The sequence below is a fragment of the Neofelis nebulosa genome, chromosome 4, assembly GCF_028018385.1.
Source record: "Neofelis nebulosa isolate mNeoNeb1 chromosome 4, mNeoNeb1.pri, whole genome shotgun sequence".
NCBI classification, from domain to species: domain Eukaryota; kingdom Metazoa; phylum Chordata; class Mammalia; order Carnivora; family Felidae; genus Neofelis; species Neofelis nebulosa.
Genome location: NC_080785.1, coordinates 19,009,600 through 19,032,977, shown reverse-complemented (window position 1 = coordinate 19,032,977; position 23,378 = coordinate 19,009,600). Strand labels below are relative to the sequence as shown.

Sequence of the window (23,378 nt, the reverse complement as noted above, 5' to 3'; positions counted from 1 at the left end):
AATAAGACTATATTCACCATTAGGACAGGGACTTAGTCACATCATCACTCATAAAAGCTTACGGCTGTCACTGACCTAATAGATAATCTTCTTCAGTGGAATGTTACTTTTTCACTTTTGGACCACACACTACTTTGAGTCTCTGATGAAAGCTATAGACCCTCCTCCAAGAAAAATGCACATATGCACCCTCAAAACTTGGCACTATTTTCAGTGGCGTCATGGACCTCCATCCACAGACCTCTGGGGAGCCCATGAAACTTGGGCCAAGAATCCCTCATCTAATGAATTTTAAAAGCTTCATTTTACATATGAAGAAACTTAAGTCTTGGGATGCTGACCTCCTCAGGATCACCCAGCTAAGCTGAGGTAGAGCCTTCTTGCACTGTGTATTTATTCATCTCCCTGAATAAATGGAGCTGTCAGTAACAAATGTCCCAGCTATTGATTAGGACAATTGAGATTACTTCTGGGGAAATATATATACTAGAATGTATTGCGCGTAGAGTGTGGTTTTTTTTTTATTTGAAAACAATTTATTGATAATATTTCTAAAGGAGATTATTTCAGATTATTTCATGGGAAGTAAAAGGAAAAGCAAAGAAAGATAAGTGGATAGGCAGAATGAAAATGACTAATTGTTAGGAACTGGGAATCCAATTTTGCCAAGTCAAGAAGGAAAAAAAAAAACTGGTGATTTTGCAAATAGAACCCTATCTGCCATCAATTTTCAAAGTCTTTTATTTGGCATATGTTATCTTGGGAGCATTTCTTTAAACAAAGCTTAATTATGATACTGAGTTATTATGTAGGATTTCTTTATCCTTACTGGTTTCATTTAGCAGTGCAAACTCATCAAAGGATTTTTCTCACTAAGTATGTGAAAGAACTGATTTGATTCCTTAAAGATTTTGTGTTTCATCTTTATCACTACTATTTGTTGAGAGGATAGGACACACTGGAGGGGGACACAGATATAATGCCTTTCAGAGTGCAGGATCCTTCAGACTTGGGTTTGAATTCCAGCAGGGTTACCAAGGATAACCCTTAGCCTCTCTAAGCCCATTTTCTCATCAGGAAAATGGCCATCATAAAAGCTCATAAGGTTTCATGTAGATTAGAAAGCACTAGATGGATAGATGACAGATAGATAGATGATATGTAGGTAGGTAGGTAGGTAGGTAGAAAGGAAAGAAGGAAGGAAAGGAGAAAGGAAAGGAAAGGAAAGGAAAGGAAAGGAAAGGAAAGGAAAGGAAAGGAAAGGAAAGGAAAGGAAAGGAAAGAAAGGAAAGGAAAGGAAAGGAAAGGAAAGGAAAGGAAAGGAAAGGAAAGGAAAGGAAAGAAAGAAGGAAGGAAGGAAGGTGGAAAGGGGAATGGAAGAAAGAAATGAAATGAATATTTGACTAGTGCTCAGTAAATGATATACTTGTTGTTACTGTATTTTGGGCTGGCTAGAAGACATGGTAAGGAAGAAGCTATCAGGAAAGCCCTTTCCGGGTCAGGTCCCCAAGAATCACTGAATATATGCACAGCTCCCATGTCTTCAGACAGTTTGGTCTAATCTCGACTATCTCCCAAGGCTGGGAACCTTGGAGGAGAATTACAAACCAAGAATTCTCTACAAACAAAGAATTTGCATCAAAATCATATAAAAATGTAACAAAGGCCATCAAATATGTATGTTGAATTTATAGATTCTGCCCATTGGTTTTTCTCACTGACCAGCCAGATGTAAGAGATCTGCATTTGTAGCCTTCATTTGGCCAGGTGGAGTGATAGACAGGAATCCTTACAGACTATTCCTGATTCTTAGTCAAGGGAAATCTATTGCTTTGAAGTCTTCAAGGGAAGTTCTTGACCTTTATTATCCCCAAAGTCCTTAGCAGTATTATAAGAAAGTACCACTGCAATGGAAACATGAGCATGTTGGAATGATGTCGTAGTGGCTGTATAAGTGGATTCTCATTCATCATGAATGACGTTAAAGAGGAATAATGAGCATGTTTTGTAAATAGAATCAGTTCTTTTCACTAGTGTGCTACCTAGTAAGCAGTGTTCATCAGCAGTTTTGTAAGAATGTAATTTTTTAAGAACTTTGGAAACATTCACTTACTTTTAAAAGCTTAATTTGCTAATTATAAATCACCTTTATGTTTACAATTGTTAAACAAGTTTCTGATGTTTTCTTAGCCTGGCAGAAGTGGCCAGTTTTGAACATACTTTCAAAACTAAATTTCTTTTAAAATATCCCATAATTTGGGGCGCCTGGGTGGCTCAGTTGTTTGGGCTTCTGACTTTGGCTCGGGTCATGATCTCATGGTCCGTGGGTTTGAGCCCCGCGTCGGGCTCTGTGCTGACAGCTCGGAGCCTGGAGCCTGTTTCGGATTCTGTGTCTCCCTCTCTCTGACCCTCCCCCATTCATGCTCTGTCTCTCTCTCTGTCTCAAAAATAAATAAACGTTAAAAAAAAATTAAAAAAAAATATCCCATAATTTGTATTGGCCTCTCTTCCAGTTAGTCTAGATTGGTGAGATCTGACATTGCATTTGAGACTAGTACCAATTGACCAAGTTAAAATGTGAGAGTTTATTTTCCATTTTAATAACTCCCTACATCGCATACAGTTCCTTTGCTGGAATAAAATCTTGGTAAAGTACACATCAACCACTATAAATAGCAGCCATAAGCCTGTACATTCAGGAGAGTCTCCAGAGAGTATATTTTAAACTGCACATTGTTTAGAATAGGAAATTCTTCCAATGTTCATATTTTCCATTGTGGGTGACATGGACTATCCCATATCACATCTTCACTAGCTTCCATTTTCCTGTACCATTTAGGAATCCAGCTGATAAGTTGCCAGAAGATTACTCAATATGTGCTTTTTATTTGCCTAAGGCTAACCTGGGTCTTATTGTCTGGTTGGAATTTTGCATAACGAGGGGCTCTGCAAATGAAAGCTTGATAACTCTCTGCACTGGCACCAGCAACTAGATAATGAAAGGGTCCTTTCTTTCTGGAGCTAGTCCCTGGACTCTACCTACTCAGAATAACAGCAGTCACCCATTTTTTATTCCCACGGAAAACCTTGCACTGTTGGCAGATCTTTCTGGGGAACTCAAGAGACTAGCAGGGAAAATAAATGGGCAGGAAGTGAATAGACGAGCGAGCAGGATGAGATGATGGGTTATTGTGCTGGTTCAAAGACATGAAGCCTCAGCAGGTACGATTACACTGCATCTTCCCCAAGGCACTGTTGGCAACTCTAGTAGATGTAGACCTCTGCCCACTCCTTCCTTGAACAGTCCTTCTGTTTCTCTAATCAACTGTTGTGTAAATCTTGATTTTTCAGTGGGGCCCATTTGAGGGACCTAATCTTCACCCACCATTTCTTCTCCCTTGATGAACAAGATGAGAAACTACCATCTGATGCCCTTCCTTCCTGCTACTCCCCTTTTAAGAGCCTATAACTCTTCCTACCCAACCATGAAAGCCAAAAATCTGTCTGTTTTCTGAGCCAGCATCCTCAGAGTATATCCTGGCTACCCAGGGAGTATCATTGCTACAGAAGTTCCGTGGGTTACAAACTGAACAGAATGAAATTTTGTAAAACTCGGGACTGAGGCAGGATGGAAATTCCTAATGCTTTCATCTCTAAGTGCGTCACATCACAGGAACATGATTATAAGTTCTGTCTCATTGTGGCATTTGTCAGAGCTGTGATAGAGCTGAACCAAGGCTCGGGGTGCGGTGGCGGGGTGGGGGGGGGGTAGTGTCCCCTGCAGAAAGGAGCTGGTTTTCCATGAGAACTCTGCCTGAGTGCAGAAGTACTGCTAAGAGACATATTCTGGTATCCCATTGGGTTATATGGTCAGAAATTAAGACTCTCTCTCCTACATTCTCTGAAAAGAGTTTGAAAATCCAAATCATTGAACCCAGACTTGCTAACATTTCCAGGAGCCCACAGTCCGTGGCTAGGTCAAATCTGGAAACTATGTCATTTATTACAATTCTGGTGCTTTTCCTTCTGCATTTTGCTGTGCCCAGCCCATATAACTGCCTCTGACTACAAAAATACCTTTTAGATCAAGGATAAAAGAGGACACACTGGATAAAAGTTGAGCGGATCTGGACCTCCTCATCTGTCAAATAGAACTAACACTCCTCAGGGTGGCTGAGAAAATTAAATGAGATATTATCAGATACCACATGCAAAGAAAGGGTGATTCACATGACATGTTTATTATGTAGAGGTGCCTGCATGATTAATTAAGTCAATTCACTTCTCTTTTACTTTATGTGGGGTTGCAAGTTTCATGCTGGTCACACACTGGGTTCCAAAGGAATTTTCATACTCTGTACACAGCTATCTTACGTGATCTGACAGGCCCTCAGGCGTTCTAGGCTTCCAAAAATCAGGCACAGAGAAAATGCTGTAAAAGGTTACCTGTCACTTTCCCTAGAGCCGTTCCCCCTTGGAGACGGCTTATGGCCTCAACTGCAGTTTAGAAAAAAAAAAAAAAAAAAAAAAAGCAAAGCCATTTTATCTTCCTTTCCCTGAGTATGTGAATTAAGGAGACAATTCCAAAGATTTAAAATGATGGCTTTATCCCAATCAAAATAAAACCGTGCTGTCAGTCACTTACTTGTGTGGTTTTGCATGTAAGTTAGCAAAGATCTTCAGACTCAGCGGGATTCTGTCATCTTCCACACCAGTATCCTCTCCCCAACCTCTCGTAACTGGTGAACTCTTACGCAGCTAGAAGGCCCAGCTCAACTCTCATCCTCTGGAAAACATCTTCCAAGAGGCCCCCTGTCAAAGTGACCTCCCACCTTGAGTTTCCCATGGCTCTTTCAATGTATGTGAATTATTATATTATTATTCATATTAATTAGTTGTATTATTACCATATTATATGCTATTTTATATTACTATTTGTATTAATTATTACCATTTTATGTTACTATTTTATTTTATTTGTTCATGTGTCTGTTTAACCCACCAAATTAAGAGCAACTCTAGATTAAAAACTACACCTTACCTACTTTTATTTCCCCAAAGACCAGTACACAATGTTGAATAAACGAATAATGAATAAGCAGCTACTTCAATTCATATGTATGTACCAAGGTAGATTTTGCTCAGTTCGCTAAGATATTTATAGGGAGGTGGAAATGTTAGTGACCTTCATGGTGTTCTCCAAATACTGACACCACCATATCTTCCTTGGGCCTCCCTCACTACCTTGCTGAGCCCCCGGACTTTTGACTCCCTATCTTTTTCCCTAGAGATACAAAAAACAAACAAACAAACAAACCTCATGTATTTCTCTAGTTATTAGGGATACTTATACTTCTATCTCCTATAATTTTGATCATTATGCTTAAGTTGTATCATGGAGCCAAATGACAATATGCTAAGAATCAAGTCCCTTTAGTTGGCGTGTTTAAGGCTCAAACTCCTAATAATGCTTGCAACTAACATTTGCATTGTAAGACCTGGTAATTGTCAAATTACCGGGTTTATACCAAACCCTAAAGAGTGCAGCAGTGAACAAACTATATGATCCAAAATTTCTCTTATGAAAGGCCAAGTCTGTTGTCCAGAGGAGTGAACTTCTTCAGTTAATCCAGGAGAATAGGCAGGAGTAGGTGAGGGGTAGAGCCAGCCTCAGGCTAGCATTTGTCAATACTCCTTTTGAAATAAAGAGTGTTTAACATACAAAGTGAGTCTCAGGTTTAGACTCTAAATAGTGGATTGTTTTCTAGTATTGGGAGGTAGTGATGAACCAAGAAAAAAAGAAGAAGACATATATTAGAATCCATTTAACCAAGATATGTGGGGTTAGTTTTATTTTCAGTGAAGTGGGGCCTTTTTTATGTTTTTATAAATACATACACCTTAAAAAGTATGATTTTAGAAGGAGGAGGAGGAGGACTTATAAATAACCATTAGTAAAAACTCTAGATTAAGATTCAGATTAATTCAGGAAACATTGACTATGATACAACACATTCTACAGTAGGCATCAAGTTTCTTGATTATAAAAGTAAGCCCTTTGGTTAATTCGTTCACATAAAATTTGTAATTAATAAAATCAATGAACTGGAATACCAGAAATACTGGAAGTACTGTAGAATAGCCTCAAAATTGTAACTTTTAATTTTTTTAATGTTTATTCATATTTGAGAGAGAGACAGAGACAGAGTGCGAGCTGGGGAGGGGCAGAGAGAGAGGGAGACACAGAATCCAAAGCAGGCTCCAGGCTCTGAGCTGTCAGCATAGAGCCTGACAGGGGGCTCCAACTCATGAACCATGAGATCATGACCTGAGCCAAAGTTGGATGCTTAACCGACTGAGCCACCCACGGACCCTGTGTATCTTTTAATTTTTAATTTAATTTCTAATACTTACATCCACTGAGAAAGAGTCAGAAGGCAAGTTGGCTTAAAGTTATCCTAAAAAGACACTGAATTCTAAAATATGTCGGAGAATCTCAGATTACATCAGCACTCTACCCTCCAATGTGTTTTAGAAAGCTGGATGCAGGGGCGCCTGAGTGGCTCAGTCAGTTAAGTGTCCCTTGATCTCAGCTCAGGTCATGATTTCACAGGTTTGTGAGATCGAGTCCTGCATCGGGCTCTGCACTGACAGCACGGAGCCTGCTTGGGATCCTCTCTCTCCCTCTCTCTCTGTCCCTCCTCCACTCATGAAGATGAGTGTACACACACTCCCTCTCAAAATAAATAAATGAAACATTTTTAAAAAGCTGGATGCATATTCCAGATCATTGGATCTCAAATTTAAAACATCCACTGTTTTTTGTATAACAGTATTATCTATTTTCTTTGTTGTCTTCATGAGGTCTTAAGATTAAAAACTTTCCATGGGGCGCCTGGGTGGCGCAGTCGGTTAAGCGTCCGACTTCAGCCAGGTCACGATCTCGCGGTCCGTGAGTTCGAGCCCCGCGTCAGGCTCTGGGCCGATGGCTCGGAGCCTGGAGCCTGTTTCCGATTCTGTGTCTCCCTCTCTCTCTGCCCCTCCCCCGTTCATGCTCTGTCTCTCTCTGTCCCAAAAATAAATAAAAAAAAAAAGTTGAAAAAAAAAAAAATTTAAAAAGCTTTCCAGACAGATCTTGGCTTTTAAATGAGAAAAATGGATATGATTTTTTTTAATTAAAGGTTTTCACTGAAACACTTGCCTGCTTCTAGTCTATAAATTAATGAATTTAAAAAAAGAGCTCTATTTGCTTTTCCTGCCTTGATCCTAATGATAGCTTGATTTCATTTTTTCAATAACTTCAAAGCAAAGTAACATGTTAAAGCTGAAAAGCTTGCACTTAGTCTATTTCTAATCTCCTGTGTCAAGCTGCCACCATAAAGGCATCCAAAAATTCTACAAAAGAACATTTATAATAAATTCAATGAATTCAACACGCGTAAGTGTTTAATTACGTTAGGTCTCCCAGGTGCAAGCAAGTGTAGCAACTGTAATCTATTGTCTTGGTCATTTGGGGCTGCTCTAACAGAACACCATAGACCAGATGGCTTAAACCAACAAACATTCATTTCTTGCAGTTCTGGAGGCTGGGAAGTCCAAATACCAAGGTGCTGGCAGATCCAGTATCTAGTGAGGGCCTGCTTCCTAATTTGCAGTTGGCCATTTTCTTGTTGTATCCTCACTTATTGAAGAGAGAGATAGAAAAAGCAATCTCTCTTGTGTCTCTTCTTATAAAGGCACTAATCCCACTCATGAAGACTTCACCTCCATGACCTTCAATTGCCTCCCCAGAGCCCCACCTCCTAATACCATCACATTGGGGGTTAGGATTTCAACAAACGAATTTTTCAGGGACACGAATATTCACTCCAACTCATCTATGTATCCAAATGAGGACTTTGAATCTCAGGGTTCATTCAGTCTTGTGACATGAAAAGCATTCCCTCCACTGAGGGAGGTGTTTCTCGGGTCCTCCCTTGGCTTGGGTAAAGTACTCCTCATGACGATTTCACCTCCCTTTGCTCTGACTTCGTTACCCATGAAGCAGTCTCTGGTGACTGGGAGGCTTGCTGACATCATGGCTTGGGGAATGGTGGGAATTTGAGAGCTCTCCAGGCACTGAAGAGGGAGGTCATCCGTTCTCTTAATTAACTGGCATTAATTAGCATTCTGATGTCCATGTGAGTGTCTTGTGAGTCTGGAAGCCCTCAGTCTTCCTGAGACCTGTCAACTTGAAGAACTCCCAAAACCCGGTTGCTGGTGCAGCAAAGCTTCTAGATCCTGTACTGCACTAAATATCTCAAAAAAAAGACCACTCTGGAGAAGCCTCTAGGAGGACCAGCCCACAGGACTTATTGATGTAGCATCTCTATTCCATTGTTGTCCCTCTCTAACCCAGAGAGAGAAAAGCAAGCACTTGTTGAGTATCTGCTGTATGTTTGAGGCTGTATCAGGTGCCAGCAAGGTAGTATGAAATATCCCTGCCCACAAAAAGATTATAATTTATTTGGTGAGAAAAGATCCTTGCCCACAAAAGATTATTTAGTGAACAGTGAATAAATAAGCCTCTGTGTGTACATCCATCTATTTCTATCTATAGATCGGTATCATAATCATGTACTGGTTCGTGTGATCTGTTAATTACAAAATAGGACAGTACCTAACAAAGTGTCCTTCATATAATGTACATAGTAAACACAATACCCAAAGTATCCAAAACACATGATGAACTATTTCTCTAGCAATAAGAACAAGTACATGCTTTACTCCAGGCCTAAACCACCACCCCCCGCCCCCGCAAAAAAATCTGGATTTGATTCCAGCTGTAAAAGCCACGTGTAAATTTAATATCCAGATGCAGAAAGTGGACACCAGCAAATAAATTTATGGTTGTGGAAATATTTGGATACTTTGAACAAGAGTGATACACACAGAATTATGTGGCTTATGAACTAACATGCTTCCTTTGAAGATTTGACCTTTTCTCTTAAACTAGAATCCTTAGAGTCCTCATGATAGTTTCTTAATTTCCTTCCAGTTCAGTTGTATCTATGGACAACAAATTCTACATTCTAAAGCATATCACTATGGCCTAGATTCAATTTCCTTTGGGTAGAAATCATATCCTTCCTGTACATACTTCTTTTCTAGAATTATAGGGGTATATGTAACTATTTTCACTGAGACCAGAACCAGGGTTTTATAGATGTGTACCAGCAACCATTCAGTCAAGCAATTGTTGTTAGAACCGTATTTCCAAGCACTATTTCATTGTTTTTAAAGATGTGTTTCAACTTAACAGAAACCCATGGGGGAGGGGAAGGAAAAAAAAAAAAAAAGGTTAGAGTGGGAGAGAGCCAAAACATAAGAGACTCTTAAAAACTGAGAACAAACTGAGGGTTGATGGGAGGTGGGAGGGAGGGGAGGGTGGGTGATGGGTATTGAGGAGGGCACCTTTTGGGATGAGCACTGGGTGTTGTATGGAAACCAATTTGACAGTAAATTTCATATATTGGAAAAAAAATAAAATAAAGATGTGTTTCAAGCTGGAGGGCAGAGGGGGAGTTGGAGGCATGATCCCCTTAAGATAGAAACTTTTCTCTCCAGGAAAAAAGAATAGTCTAGCTGGTTAAAAAACCCAGACTTTAAAAAAAAAAAAAAAAGAGCTTAGAGAGCAGACCTAAATAATTGTTGCAAAAGAGTTTAAACAGAAATAGGGAGCCTCACAACAAGTTAGCCAGAGCGGCTGACTCATACATGACAACATAATTCTCTCAAAGGCACGCAAACAAGAGTAGGCTCAAATAGTCTCCTCTTTCCTCCTGAGATGGCAAAGTACAAAGAAAGAAAGTCACGTGCAGGAAGACTTTATAGAGGTGAGGCTAGACACTGGTTCTTAAAGAATCACTAGAATTCAGGGAAGCAGAGGGAATTTTAAAAGACATTCTAGGCAAAAGAGAAGGAAGAGCCTTGTTGGGTAAAAGCAGAAAACTTCAGGAAATATCAGGCAAATGGTGGCAAATGCTAATCATCTTTTCACGGAACAAAAGTTCCCTTTATGATAAATGTTAGGGTGCATTGCACTGATTGGAGATGTATGTTAAGTTGCCAGTGGGGATACAACCAGGGGTCAGGATATGCTTAAGGGAGAGAGTCAGCAATGGAATGCTGGGACTCAAGGACTGGCCTTGGGAAGGAGAGAATGCCCTCCTTTTAACTGAGTCGTGGTTTAGACACAGATTCCAGAAAGTAGCTACTTCTAGGTGGAAAGGGACAGAATGCTATTCTCAAAAAGCACTCAGGGGTGCTAAGTTACTTTGAAGATTTTATTTCTAAGGGGGATGGTGAGTACATAGAATTTTCCTTATTCCTTTCAGTTTGTTGAAAAGATTTCAGAATAAAACATAATTTTAAAAAGGTACAGAGCGCTTATAGCTGTTACCCATGTACCCATACCCATAATCTGCCTATGGGTGTCAATAGGATCACATTACTAATGATAAAATTTTTTTAAAGTTTTTTGAAGTTTTTACTTATTTTGAGAGAGAGAGAGAGAGAGCATGAGCAGGGGAGGGGCAGAGAGGGAGAGAGAGAATCCCAAGCCGGCTCTGTGCCATCAGTGCAGAGCCCCATGTGGGGCTCGAACCCATGGATTGTGAGATCATGACCTGAGCCAAAATCAAGAGTCAGATGCTTAATCGACTGAGCCACCCAGGCACCCCACTAATGATATAATTCTTTTTTTTCAACGTTTTTTTTTTTTAATTTATTTTTGGGACAGAGAGAGACAGAGCATGAACGGGGGAGGGGCAGAGAGAGAGGGAGACACAGAATCGGAAACAGGCTCCAGGCTCCGAGCCATCAGCCCAGAGCCTGACGCGGGGCTCGAACTCACGGACCGGACCGCGAGATCGTGACCTGGCTGAAGTCGGACGCTTAACCGACTGCGCCACCCAGGCGCCCCTATAATTCTTAATGCTACCTGCTTGTGCAGGATGACCACTCCACCACCAATTAAAAAAAAAAAAAAAGTCCTCTCTGATTGTTTCTGGACATCTGTCTCACATAAGCTCACGAATGGTATACTCATCCACCCTGTGCAACCTCCCATGACTCCTTGCTGGCAGGCCCCTATCTCAGTGAGGCCCTGGCCCCCACTCTGCATGAAGGCATTTGCAGAACCCTCCACTGCCACTGCCCTGGGGCCTGCCCTGAGACCCTGGGCCTCTGTGTCAAAGGCACCGTCTGGTGTCCTTATGCTCCAAACTTCAAGGTACCAAAGTGGCCTTGTATTCCTTTCAGTCCTCCAGAATTCTAGAACCATGCTGTGCTCTGGACAGAAGTAGGGGTGCTGACCCTATCCTCTGCTCTGTTACCCTTTGTCACTCAGGCACCAAAGCTTGGCCTAGACTCAGCAAACACCTTGTGGAAACAGTTTCAGCTTCCCTGCAGTCCACCTTTCCTCGGGGCACAGACCTGGGGCAACAGGGTTGGGTTCAGGCATGTGATAGCAAACAACTCCCCAGACCTCCCTGCGATTCTCCCCCACCCAGACCCGCTTTACCACTCAGTCATACCCAGATGCATCTCAATTCCAACGGTGGGCACCATGAAACTTAAGGCCAGGTCACCATTCACATCACTTATCCTTCCATCTTGACTCAACTACAGAAAAAAATAAATCCACTTGGTCAAAGTAGTTCTTTGCTCATTATGAAGCCACGTGCACGAATTCATTTATGCGGCACATATTACAGAAGCCCTGCTCTCTGCCAAGCACTGTGATAACTGGAACAAGGGGAGAGTCAAAAAGATGGTTGGGCACAGTACTTCTCCTCAAGGAGCTCACGGCCTAGCAAGGGGAGAAAGAAATCTAGAAACCCACCGTTAGTGCAATCTAGAACCTTGAACTTCATGTTGCCTCAAATAGATAGACTTCCCAGGTACTGAAATTCAGGGAGGTGCTCTTTGAAAGATCTTTTTCTCCCTTCTTGAAATCAGGTTATGTGTTCCTCATTTACTAAGACCTTCAACAAGAAAAATACAATACAGAATGTCCTGAAAGAGTTGAAAAATGGGCCTCTGAAAACAGTATGAAGCTTTCTATGTTAAGGTCAAATAAATTTTTTTTTTTAACATTTATTTATTTTTTTTGAGACAGGGAGAGACAGAGCATGAACGGGGGAGGGGCAGAGAGAGAGGGAAACACAGAATCGGAAGCAGGCTCCAGGCTCTGAGCCATCAGCCCAGAGCCTGACGCGGGGCTCGAACTCACAAACCGCGAGATCGTGACCTGAGCTGAAGTCGGACGCTCAACCGACTGAGCCACCCAGGCGCCCCTATTAAGGTCAAATAATAACAACAAAACTAGCTTTACAATAAATGCTGGATATAGACTGACAAAGCAACAGATCTGGAGAGGAAGAAAAACAATCCTGGATTTAGCACAGAAATGAATGAATGATCTCTGTAAGCGATGCTATTATCAATGTGAAAACGATGTTCAAGACGTGTTAACAGGAACGTGGCAGGCAGCACTGGGCCTTCATCCAGGCACATTCAGACTTGGTCAAGCCTTTATTATGTCCAATTTTGGTTTCCCGCTTGAAGAGTTGTTATGTTTCAGGCTGATATTAAAAGAATGGAAAATAGGCATTGGCACGTAGCCTAGAAAAGATGAGGCTAAAGCATGATTTAGTACCTGTGGCCCTGATAGAGATAAGTGGGTTTCTATTTTGGCAACAGGAAGTACAGTTCAGTAACAGAATAAATTGAGCATAAGTGTGATTAAATACTGGGGCCTTGATCACAGGATGCCATCTTTGAAGCATAGTACTTTAGCCCCACTGCCTTCAGAGTGCCGTTCACTTTCTATCTTGTATCACAGTGTTTGTATACATACCTTACCTCCCTCTGAGTCTGACCTCCTCATCTTTGGATCCCCCACAGCATTTCCCTGGGTGACTGGCTTGTAGTAAAAATTGAAGTAGTGTTAAGTGAGAAGGGGCGAGGCAGGAACATGTTGGGACAAAACTACATGGCTGCCATTGTGAGAGATAAGAGAATGTAACACACACGATACTGTACAAGCCTACAGACAGATCACACCAAGAATAGTTCAGAGAATTGTGTCAGCAAAGGCCACAAGGATACTAGTTAAGGACAGTGAGTTGCACGGGAAGGGTAGGGTGAGGGTAAAGGATGACTTTCCAGAACAGTCCATTCATTCCTCCACCCCCACCCAGCCCACCATGGATCCCTAGAGGAAAACACAGCAGGAACTAGGAAGACATTAGCAAAGATGCAGTGAGGCAGGAGAATCAAGGAAAAGGCATTACTGGAAGGTAGAAAGAAGAATAAAGAGAGAAGAGGAGTCTGTAATTTCTGTGATGGGACATGGATAAAGGGAGGAGTATTTCATGGGAAGTTTTCTTAGGAGGACCCATTAAAATGCAAGATCACAGGACAATGCAAAGCAATATCGTTCAAGTGAACATGTTCGATGCCATGAGGGTAGTGAGATGCCATCAGCCGTGGAGGGAAGAATACAAGGGGCCCATGGAAAGAAGGAAATAGGATCTGCCTGCTGATATGTAGTTAACCCCTTCACTTCCATTCCTATCCAACATACCCCACCCCATTTTTCTTTTTTGAGACAGTGAGAGAGAGGGAAAGGGGCAGAGAGTGAGAATCTCAAGCAGCCTGTCAGCTGTCAGCACAGAGCCCAACACAGGCCTTGAACTCATGAACCCATGAGATCATGACCTGAGCCGAAATCAAGAGTTGGATGCTTAATCGACTGCACAACCCAGGAACCCCATTCCTATCAACCCCTTGATAAGCAGCCATCTAGGCAAGATATTTTGCCTCATTCTAAGAGTATGGAGTCTAGGAATTTCTTTATAAGAGAGTATTTTTCAAGAGGCTTTTTAAAAATCCCTTTTAAATTATTGAACTGTTGTCTCTCAAGGGAGTAGATTTCTTTGGGGTTTGAGTTTCTGTAGGAAATAAGTGGCTGTGTGTGTGTGTGTGTGTCTGTGTGTGTGCGTCTAAAGTGCATTAGGGCAGGACACAGGCACTTCCCACATACCTCACTTTTCCCTAGGGAATTGTTCCAAGGTAGAAGCTGTTCTCAAACAACCATTGCAGACTGTAAAGTCTGGAACAGATCATGTGGTCCAGTCTCCTACCTCCATGAAGTTAAGTTATTTTTTTAAATCATATTTTATTAATAAAGGACCACCCTGTGGTAGGAGCTATTCCTTTCTATTGCACTGACCTCCCTCAAACCTTTGATAAAAAATTAAATAAAGTATCCAGAAAAGGAGGATGCTATGAGTAACTTGAGACTAGCCCAGACTTCCATTTTCCTTAGTAAAATAGTCCTGAAATGTCACATGTGTGACACCCACTGTCTTGCTGACATATGCATGACTGCCTCCATCCTTTGTGGTGCCGGTGAATGATCATTAATCCAGTTCTCAAAGACCAGTTCTGGAAGCAGGGCTCTCAGTACCCATGTCTGTGCTACACAGTGAGTGCACATTAGCCTTTGGTGTGTTCTTCCTAATTCCTCTCATCTTGCCTCTGCAGCCCCAGCTAGCCAGACCCCCAGAGGGCTACCTGGAAATTGTTGTCTACTCCAGCCTTGCCCTCCGCTCACAATTCACTTCTCTCCCTGCCTGTCAAATGCATCCAGACTCCCTTTCGTTGGCCCCTGTGCTCTTCGTATTTCCCACCGGTATTTGATCCAGGTCCAAAACTCCCTTCTCTCTTCACTATTGCCGTGTTGGTGCACTACTTAAGTAGCACAAGTTGGGACACCTGCTAGTTGTACTATCACAGGCTAAAGACAGACAGCTACTCCCCAAATACATTTCATTAGTAACAAGGTGCCAGCAAAGAGTGTGAATGATTTACCTATTATCTTTAGGGCTAGGAAAAGAGCTTGGTGGATATCCTTTATACAGCTCACCACTAGCATACTTTTAGTACATGAATGTCAGCGTGTTAGTGGAAGATTACCAAATTCTTGCTCTCCCCCATGGAAGGTAAGGTGCGCGTGTGCGCGCCTGCGTGTGTGTGTGTGTGTGTGTGTGTGTGTGTGTGTGTGATGAAAGAGATAAAGAGAGAGAGATAAGACTGATCTGGAAAAATAACAGAATTTTTTCCAAGCTACTTCATTTTATGAGCTCGTTCCAAATACAGCCAAACTATGCTTGCCACCTTAAGATTGGAGTGTATTGGAAGGAAGGGGAAATCAGGAGCTGAAATGAATTCCCAAGGTCAAATGAGGCCCATAAGCAAATGCATTTATTAATTATCTATCACTGCTGTAACAAATAACGACAAGCTCAGTGACTTCAAATAGCACACGCTGATTATGTACCATGCTAAAGCTTCCAAGTCCCAACACACGTTCAAGGCGCCAAAATCGAGGTGCGGGCAGGGCATCATCCTTCTGAAGGCTCTAGGGGAGAACCCATTTCCTTGCCTTGCTGGCTTCTAGAGGCTGCCCTCAATCTTGGCCTCTTGGCCCCCTTCCTCCCATCCTCAGTGCCAGCAATGTCACATCTCTCTGGCCATTCCACTGTAGTCACCTCTCTCTCTGACCACAGCCAGAGAGGGCTCTCCAACTTTAAAGACCCATACAATTAGATTGAACACACATCTGGAGAATCCAGGATCATCTCCCTATATCAATGCCTGTAACTTAATTACAGCCACAAAGTTCCTTTTGCATATTGCACATATTCATAAATTATAGAGATTAGGACATGGATATCTTTGGGAGGAGTATCATTCTGCCCGCCACAGCAGAACACTGAGCTTGGTGAAGGGAAAAAAAATCAATGTGCAAAATTTGGTAGAAAGGAGCATAGCAAAATGCCCCGATACATGTTTCTATCTCAGCTCTGGAGCCATAAACTCAAGCCAGGTCAGTGAGAATTCTGTTGAGGCAGACATAGCTCTATTTTTATGAGTGTCTCATGAATTTTATATAGTCAGCATATGTTGAGTGACAATATACATAATCAGAGAGATGTTTAAATGTGTATATGTCATGATATATGGAGATAGTTAACTTTGAAATTCATTAAACTGCATTTACTCTATAAACTCTGACTTTGTTGACAGCATAGTATTTAAGCAGGAAAACAACCAAAATTTTCTAGTTGCTTGAAATGACAAGAGCATTTAACCTATCTGAATGAAACTTCTCTAAGTTGAGTACAAAGGTCAATGATGTGGCTCTGCTCCCTGACATTGGCGAACTGTTCAAACGCTCTGTGCTTCTGCGCCCTTGTTTGTGACACAAAGCTGTAGCTCTCAAAAGATGTTTTTCGTTCTGTGAAGGGGGCTCTCAGTGTGTGGAGTTGATGGCTTCTCCTGCTATTTACCAAAAGACTCATCTCAACCTTCTGTTGTGAGAACTGAGTTGTTCTACTCATTTGACAGAAAGTCCTATGCATCCGCGTTCCGCAGCACCAATCTGATCTTTGCCTGTTAGAGATGAAGAAACGTATTCATAACTCAAGCCCAGAGGGAATGTCGTCTCCAGATAGAATCAACAACCACCCCCTCCTCAGGGACTGGAATTTGGTTGCTTCCCAAGCTGTTGCTGACCAGGCTCCCTTGCCTGGTTTGGCTGATGAGATCACCACACCAGAGTGTGATGGGTGCAGACCAGGCAGACTGTTGCAACATGTTCCTAGGCAGGCTGTTGCCCTCATTTTCCCGAGGGGCGTGAGCGCCAAACACCCCGTATAACCCAGCAGATCACTGATAGAGCCGTCTCTCTTCCCTTTGCCTTTGGTTTGCATTTTTATATCATGCATCCATCTTTCCCTGGATAAAAGGGCTAAGAGGAGTTTCTCAGATTTGATTTCTCAGTGGGAACTGTTTGCTTTGGAAAGCACCTACACCAATGCTAATTGAGAACAGAGCTCAGAATGAGGGCCTGAGAACTGCACCCATGTGAACTTTTTGGTGGGCTGATTTCTGTTGATCTCTTCAGAGTGAGATTCGGCACGCAAGTGATCCCATGATCAACTGTTTTCCAAAAGGCTGAGCACATGGATCACTGTCTTTTCCTTTGACTAGTTCTCTACCTTGGAATAATTGTAATTAATCATATAAAGTCTTCATGAAAGCTACTGAGAATCCTGACCCCTAGTACCCACTAATAACAGTCTGGAAATCTCGAAGCAATCTTCACCCTTTACAGTCTAAACAGGATGGGCCTCTATTAGAGAGATTACAGTAAAAAATAACAATCAGCTCTCTGATGATCCTATGCGGAGGGAAAGGGTGGGGAGGAGTAGATTTGGCTGAGGACAAGCCCAGACTTTCGTCACAGGGACAGACCAAAGTGTTAACACAAAGGGAGAACACCGGAGCATCCTGCACACTGCATTTCAGCCACAGAAAACATGGCACCTCCGGGGGCCCGGCCCACGCCCTGACTGCCAGGAGAGTCTCAGCACCTCCAGCAACCCGCCACCCCTTCCAGCTACAGACATGCTCGGGGGATCCGGATTGCAGGGAAGACGCAGCCTGGCCGCGCTCTCCCAGTGAGTGCTCACTTTGCCTCTTCGCTTTAAATTTTTCTTTTTTCTTTCTTTTTACAAAGGAATTGTTGTTATAAAAGAGAGAAGAGAAAAGAAAAAAAATTAATTGTGGGAGAGGGAGGGGAGAGGAGAAATCAGGAGGCAAAGGGAGGCAGGCAGTGTGTAAATTTCAGACCTGTATGAAACTTTCTGGTCTAAACTTTGTGGTTGTTCGATTGGTTTTCCTCGTTTCCATTTCTATGGTGGTTTGTAGACCATTTCTAAGGGTTATACCTAGGCACAGGGTTTCTCTACTGCAAATACTGATCCACAAAGTATTGTGTTTCTGAAGATCTGCTGTTAATTTAGACCTGAGCCCTTTGCTCAGAATGATCCATTTGCAGGAATCAGAGATCTTGGCTAAAGCACACATTGCCCAATCCTTAAAGTCAACAGCCCAAAGCCCTTAATATACTGACCATCTGACTGTGACCGAACAAGATTGAGAGCACATGCAATTGATCAGGGAATTGTTCAGATAACAGGCTCCAAGGTTTAGAATCATGAAACTGTGGAATGTTAAAGCTAGAAGGGGCCTCTAGGATTGTTTGCTGCGATGTTCTCATTCTATAGACAAGGAGACGAAACCCAGAGGGGTAACTCAACTTACCCAAAGCCAGACAACAGTCAGTAACGAAGCCAGTGCCTTTGTACTGCAGGCAAGAGCTCTTTTCACGCTGGTGTTTATGAGGTTTGGAAAACTTATTGGGTCTTGGGAAAAGGTACCACACAAGAGTAAGAATACCAAATGGTCTTTCAGTAAATCTTTCCCATTTTTGAGAGTTTTGGCACCGATTCAGCATGACAATTGTTGTTCCAGTTGTTCCAGCGTTTGTGCAACAGTTAATCAAATAAACAGAGGAACTCAATGGGGTCCCGAAAATGAGACCTACCTCCAGTACATTAGCAGATATCTTGGATCACCCCTTTCAATAAGTGCGATCTCTCAAGTGTGAGAGCTCAAAGGGGTTTTAGAGGTTATCTCCACAGGCCAGTGGTTATCAAACGAGTTGTTTTAGGTTTTTGTTTTGTTTTTGTTTTTGTTTTAAGCAAATTTAACGCTACAAGGAATTCTGTTAAGTACAAGAGATGTTCTGGTTGAATAGGTAGTTTAGGACCTAGACCCCTCCCCTACTGCACTCCCAAATCACACCCCATTGCTTACCTCCACTCCACTCCCTATCTCTTCTCCACCCCACGCCACTCTGCCCACTCCACCAAAACTTCCTTGGAATTCTGGATCTCCATGGAACAGTTCAGAAGCCACTGGTCTTTTTTAATGCCGTTATTTCAGAGGAGGACACTGAGGCACATAATAGTGAAGGGTCTGCCCAGTGTTACACAGCTGGTCAACAGGGCCTGGAATGCTGGAAAAAAGCCCAATCTGTGTGCATGCACACACACCAGTGTCCTGTGTCTCTCTCTCTCAACTCTCAGTTCTGAGTTGTCCGAGTTTTCCTGCTCCATCATGCCTGTGGTTCTATCAATTTACTTCTCCATGTCTCTCTCACCCTTCACTCACTCTATCATTTCCTGAACTTCAACAGTTATTGCCTCTCACCTGGACAATTATAATTGCCTCCTATCTGGTCCTGGCCTCAGTCTCTCTCCCCTTTCTCATCCTGTCCCTCCCCCCACCACCTTTGAGAAGGGGACCCACTCTCCTTAATGTGGCATTCCAAATTCTCTATAATCTGCCTTCAGTATTCCTTTCCATTCCGACCTGTCCCTGCTGCAGCTGAATTGGATCACGTGCTATTCCCCAAATTCATCATGTGCAGGCCACCTCCATGCCTTGGCTCACTCTGTCCCCTACACAGGAACACCCGCATGTACCTCGGTCACCTCATCTGGAATAAAGGCATTAAACCAGATCAGTGGCTCCTGAACTATTCCGTGGAAACCTGGGATTCCAGAGACGTTTTGGAGTGGGTAGGCTGGGGTGGGGTGGAGTAGGGGGCGGCCTACCACATCTGCTTCTGGCTTCCCTCCCGTCCTTCAAGACCCCAGTCAAATTTCACCTTCCTCCGCGAACCTTCCTCAGTTCCTGTCTCTCTCTGCACTAATAAATTGTGTCCAGCCCTATGTTATTAGCCTCGTACTTTCAAGTTAGTAGTGGGCATGCCTGTGCTGTCTCCAAGAGATGGCAATTCACATGCAGGCCAGAACTATTTTGAATCTTTGAATCTTCAGTTTCCAGCTTGGTGCTGATGCCAAGAAAAAAAAAAAAAAAAGTTCTTTGAATTTCTTATTATTAGATAAACCAAATTCAGTTCATCCAGGTTCACACTTTTCATTGGAGTCATTTGAACATACGAAATTTCAGCACTTTTTGCTTTGGAAGAAGTATTAGGTTAAATGTCCAAACACATGCCCAACAAAATGATTTCTAAATTCCTCTGCATTTGCATCAGATAATTTATCTGAGTTTCATCGCCTATAAAGCAAGGTTGGCAGAATTTTTTTCTATGGGACACATTAAAATTCCTGAATGCCAGACCCTACACACAGCCATGTGATCTCCAGGCCAGGTGTGAATGGCCTTTCAGGTCTTTAGATTTCAAGGTGCTGTGTAATTTGTTTCTGGTAAGATTATTGAGAGATTCTGTCACTTGCAATCTGATATTTTCACCACTGCTTTTCTCATCTCCCCAAAGCCCTCACTCATGAAGTCTCTTCCTTTAGTCAAAATTTCATGTTTCTTGTAAATATTCATGCTTTTAGTCCATTAAGAGTCATGTTTTTGGGGTGCCTGGGTGGCGCAGTCGGTTAAGCGTCCGACTTCAGCCAGGTCACGATCTCGCGGTCCGGTCCGTGAGTTCGAGCCCCGCGTCAGGCTCTGGGCTGATGGCTCGGAGCCTGGAGCCTGTTTCCGATTCTGTGTCTCCCTCTCTCTCTGCCCCTCCCCCGTTCATGCTCTGTCTCTCTCTGTCCCAAAAATAAATACAAAAGTTGAAGAAAAAAAAAATTTTTTAAAAAAAGAGTCATGTTTCTCATAAAGAAGTATGCTTTTATGTATCCTGACGATGAGAAAGTTTTGTTCTTGTGCCACATTCTGTAACAAATGTGGAAGGGTACCCAAAGTTTAAAACGGTGGAATCAAAGAAACATAGGGCATTATATAGGAAATGAGCTTTCACACTGTGCTGCCTCTCGCCTCCCTCCCAGCCCACCAGAAATGGCTTCGCAGAGGCCAGTCCAGCTGCAGCAAGAGGAATGGGGTCAGGGGAGGTGCTTCTCTGCCATCTGGAGGCTAATTTGCTTCCTGGCATTCCTAACTGGAATGACGTGGATGCGTTTTTCCCATGGAAACGCAGCTTTGCTTCTCAGTATTAGCTTCAGATACATCTCAGGCTTAAAAAGGTGGTTGTGGGCTGGCCTGGGATCCCAACTGCCATGTATAATGATGTTTGAAGTTCCAAAAACCAATTTGCAAATTAAGGTTTTGGAAACAAGCTTTTCATAAATGTAGACTGCTTGGATTCATTTCCAAGCCTAATTGAATTTTTAAGAGGAGCCTTTAAAAATCTGTAAACCTTACTCATTTCCATGCATTCATTCAACAAATATTCATTCAGGGTTTCCTATGCCAGTTAGTGCTGCCGGACTAAGCACTAAGAACGTAAAAAAGGACCAAACACAGGTTCTGGCTTCAAGATTATCTCGTCTTTTAACCTCCCGCCCACTTCAGGACAGCAGGGATCTTTTTTCCAGCCCCCCTGCCCCTCACAACACCCACATTCCCAGGTCCATTCGGGGCTCTGGCTGCCAGCAGAGCAGTCCAGCCGCCTGATCAGCTTAGCTGCATTCATGTTTTCCCTCGTTCCTTTTTTCCTCTGATGGTCTGAAAGAAATACAAGTTTCTTTTAAGTTACCCTTAAAATAAGTATAATACACTTAAGTTTGTGACTCAGTGTCATACATTTATACCCACACATAAATGTATTTGAAACAAGTATTTTACAAAACAGTGCCCACTCTTACTATGTACAGTACCCTTGGATATTTCTCTTTTCTTTTCTTTTCTTTTTCTAATGTTTATTTTTGAGAGAGAGAGAGACAGAGTGTGAGCAGGGGAGGGGCAGAGAGAGAGGGAGACACGGAATCAGAAGCAGGATCCAGGCTCTGAGCTCAAACTCGGGAACTGTGAGATCATGACCTGAGCCTAAGTCGGACACTTAACCAACTGAGCCACCCAGGCGCCCCTAATATTTCTCTTTTTTTTAAGTTGTACTACAGACTTCTCTTTTTTTTCAGCTTTTTGAGGTATAATTGACAAATACAATTGTAATGTATTTAAAGTGCACAGTGTGATGATTTGATATACATATACATATACATATACATATACATATACATATACATATACATATACATTGTGAAAGAACCCCCCCACCATCAAGTGAATTAATATGTACATCACCTCCCATATTTATCTTTTTCTTTCTTTCTTTCTTTCTTTCTTTCTTTCTTTCTTTCTTTCTTTCTTTCTTTCTTTCTTTCTTTCTTTCTTTCTTTGTGAGGACAGTCAAGTTCTACTCTCTCAGCAAATTTCAGTTATATAATACAGTATTATTCACTACAGTCACCATGTTATACATTAGATCCTCAGACCTCATTCATCTTCTAACTGAAAGTTTGTACCCTTTTACCAGCCTCTCCCTGTTTTCTCCAGCCCCCAACCCCTGGCAACCACCATTTTATTTTGACCTTTTGTTTTTCTTTTTAATTCTACATATAAGTGATTCCATACCATATTTGTTTTCCCCTGTCTGGTTTATTTCACTTAGCATAATGCCTTCCAGGTTCATCCACGTTGTTGCAAAGGGCAGGATTTCCTTCCTTTTTAAGGCCAAATAATATTCATTCATCTATCTACCTATCTATCTCACACTTTTCTTTATCTGTTCATCCATTAACAGACACCTAGGTTGTTTCCATCCCTTGGCTATTGTGAATAATGCTTCAGTGAACAATGGGAGTGCAAATACCTTTTCTCTCTTTTTTTTTTAAATATGAAATTTATTGTCAAATTGGTTTCCATATAACACCCAGTGCTCATCCCAACAGCTGCCCTCCTCAATGCCCATCACCCACTTTCCCCTCCCTCCCACCCCCCATCAACCCTCAGTTTATTCTGTTTTTAAGAGTCTCTTATGGTTTGACTCCCTCCCTCTCTAACTTTTTTTCCCCTTCCCCTCCCCCATGGTCTTCTGTTAAGTTTCTCAGGACCCACATAAGAGTGAAAACACATGGTATCTGTCTTTCTCTGTAGGACTTATTTCACTTAGCATCACACTCTCCAGTTCCATCCACGTTGCTACAAAAGGCCATATTTCATTCTTTCTCATTGCCAAGTAGTATTCCATTGTGTATATAAACCACAATTTCTTTATCCATTCATCAGTCAATGGACATTGAGACTCTTTCCATAATTTGGCTATTGTTGAAAGTGCTTCTATAAACATTGGGGTACAAGTGTCCCTGTGCATCAGCACTCCTGTATCCCTTGGGTAAATTCCTAGCAGTGCTATTGCTGGGTCATTGAGTAGATCTATTTTTAATTTTTTGAGGAACCTCCACACTGTTTTCCAGAGTGGCTACACCAGTTTGCATTCCCACCAACAGTGCGAGAGTCCTTTTCAAGATAGTTGATTTAGATTTCTGCCCTCTAATAGTTTCTCTACTTTTTAATTTCATTTAAAAATGCTGGTCATGACCCACTAAGTAGATTTCAGAAGCTGCAAATTGAGTCCCAAACTGAAGCTC

At 42.2% G+C, this 23,378-nt stretch overlaps 1 protein-coding gene across 9 annotated transcripts in view; it reads left to right on the top strand.

Annotated features, from left to right (window-relative positions):
* CALD1 (caldesmon 1) overlaps positions 1 to 23,378 on the top strand; it is a 189,271-nt gene that overhangs the window by 96,546 nt on the left and 69,347 nt on the right. Inside the window, exon 1 of one of the 9 annotated variants that reach the window (XM_058724229.1) lies at positions 17,340 to 17,573. The exons of the other annotated variants lie outside the window; for them this stretch is intronic. Coding sequence (XP_058580212.1) covers positions 17,521 to 17,573 — 53 coding nt within the window. The 5' untranslated portion in view covers positions 17,340 to 17,520. Of the gene's footprint in view, positions 1 to 17,339; positions 17,574 to 23,378 lie in introns of those variants that run through there. 9 annotated transcript variants of the gene reach the window in all.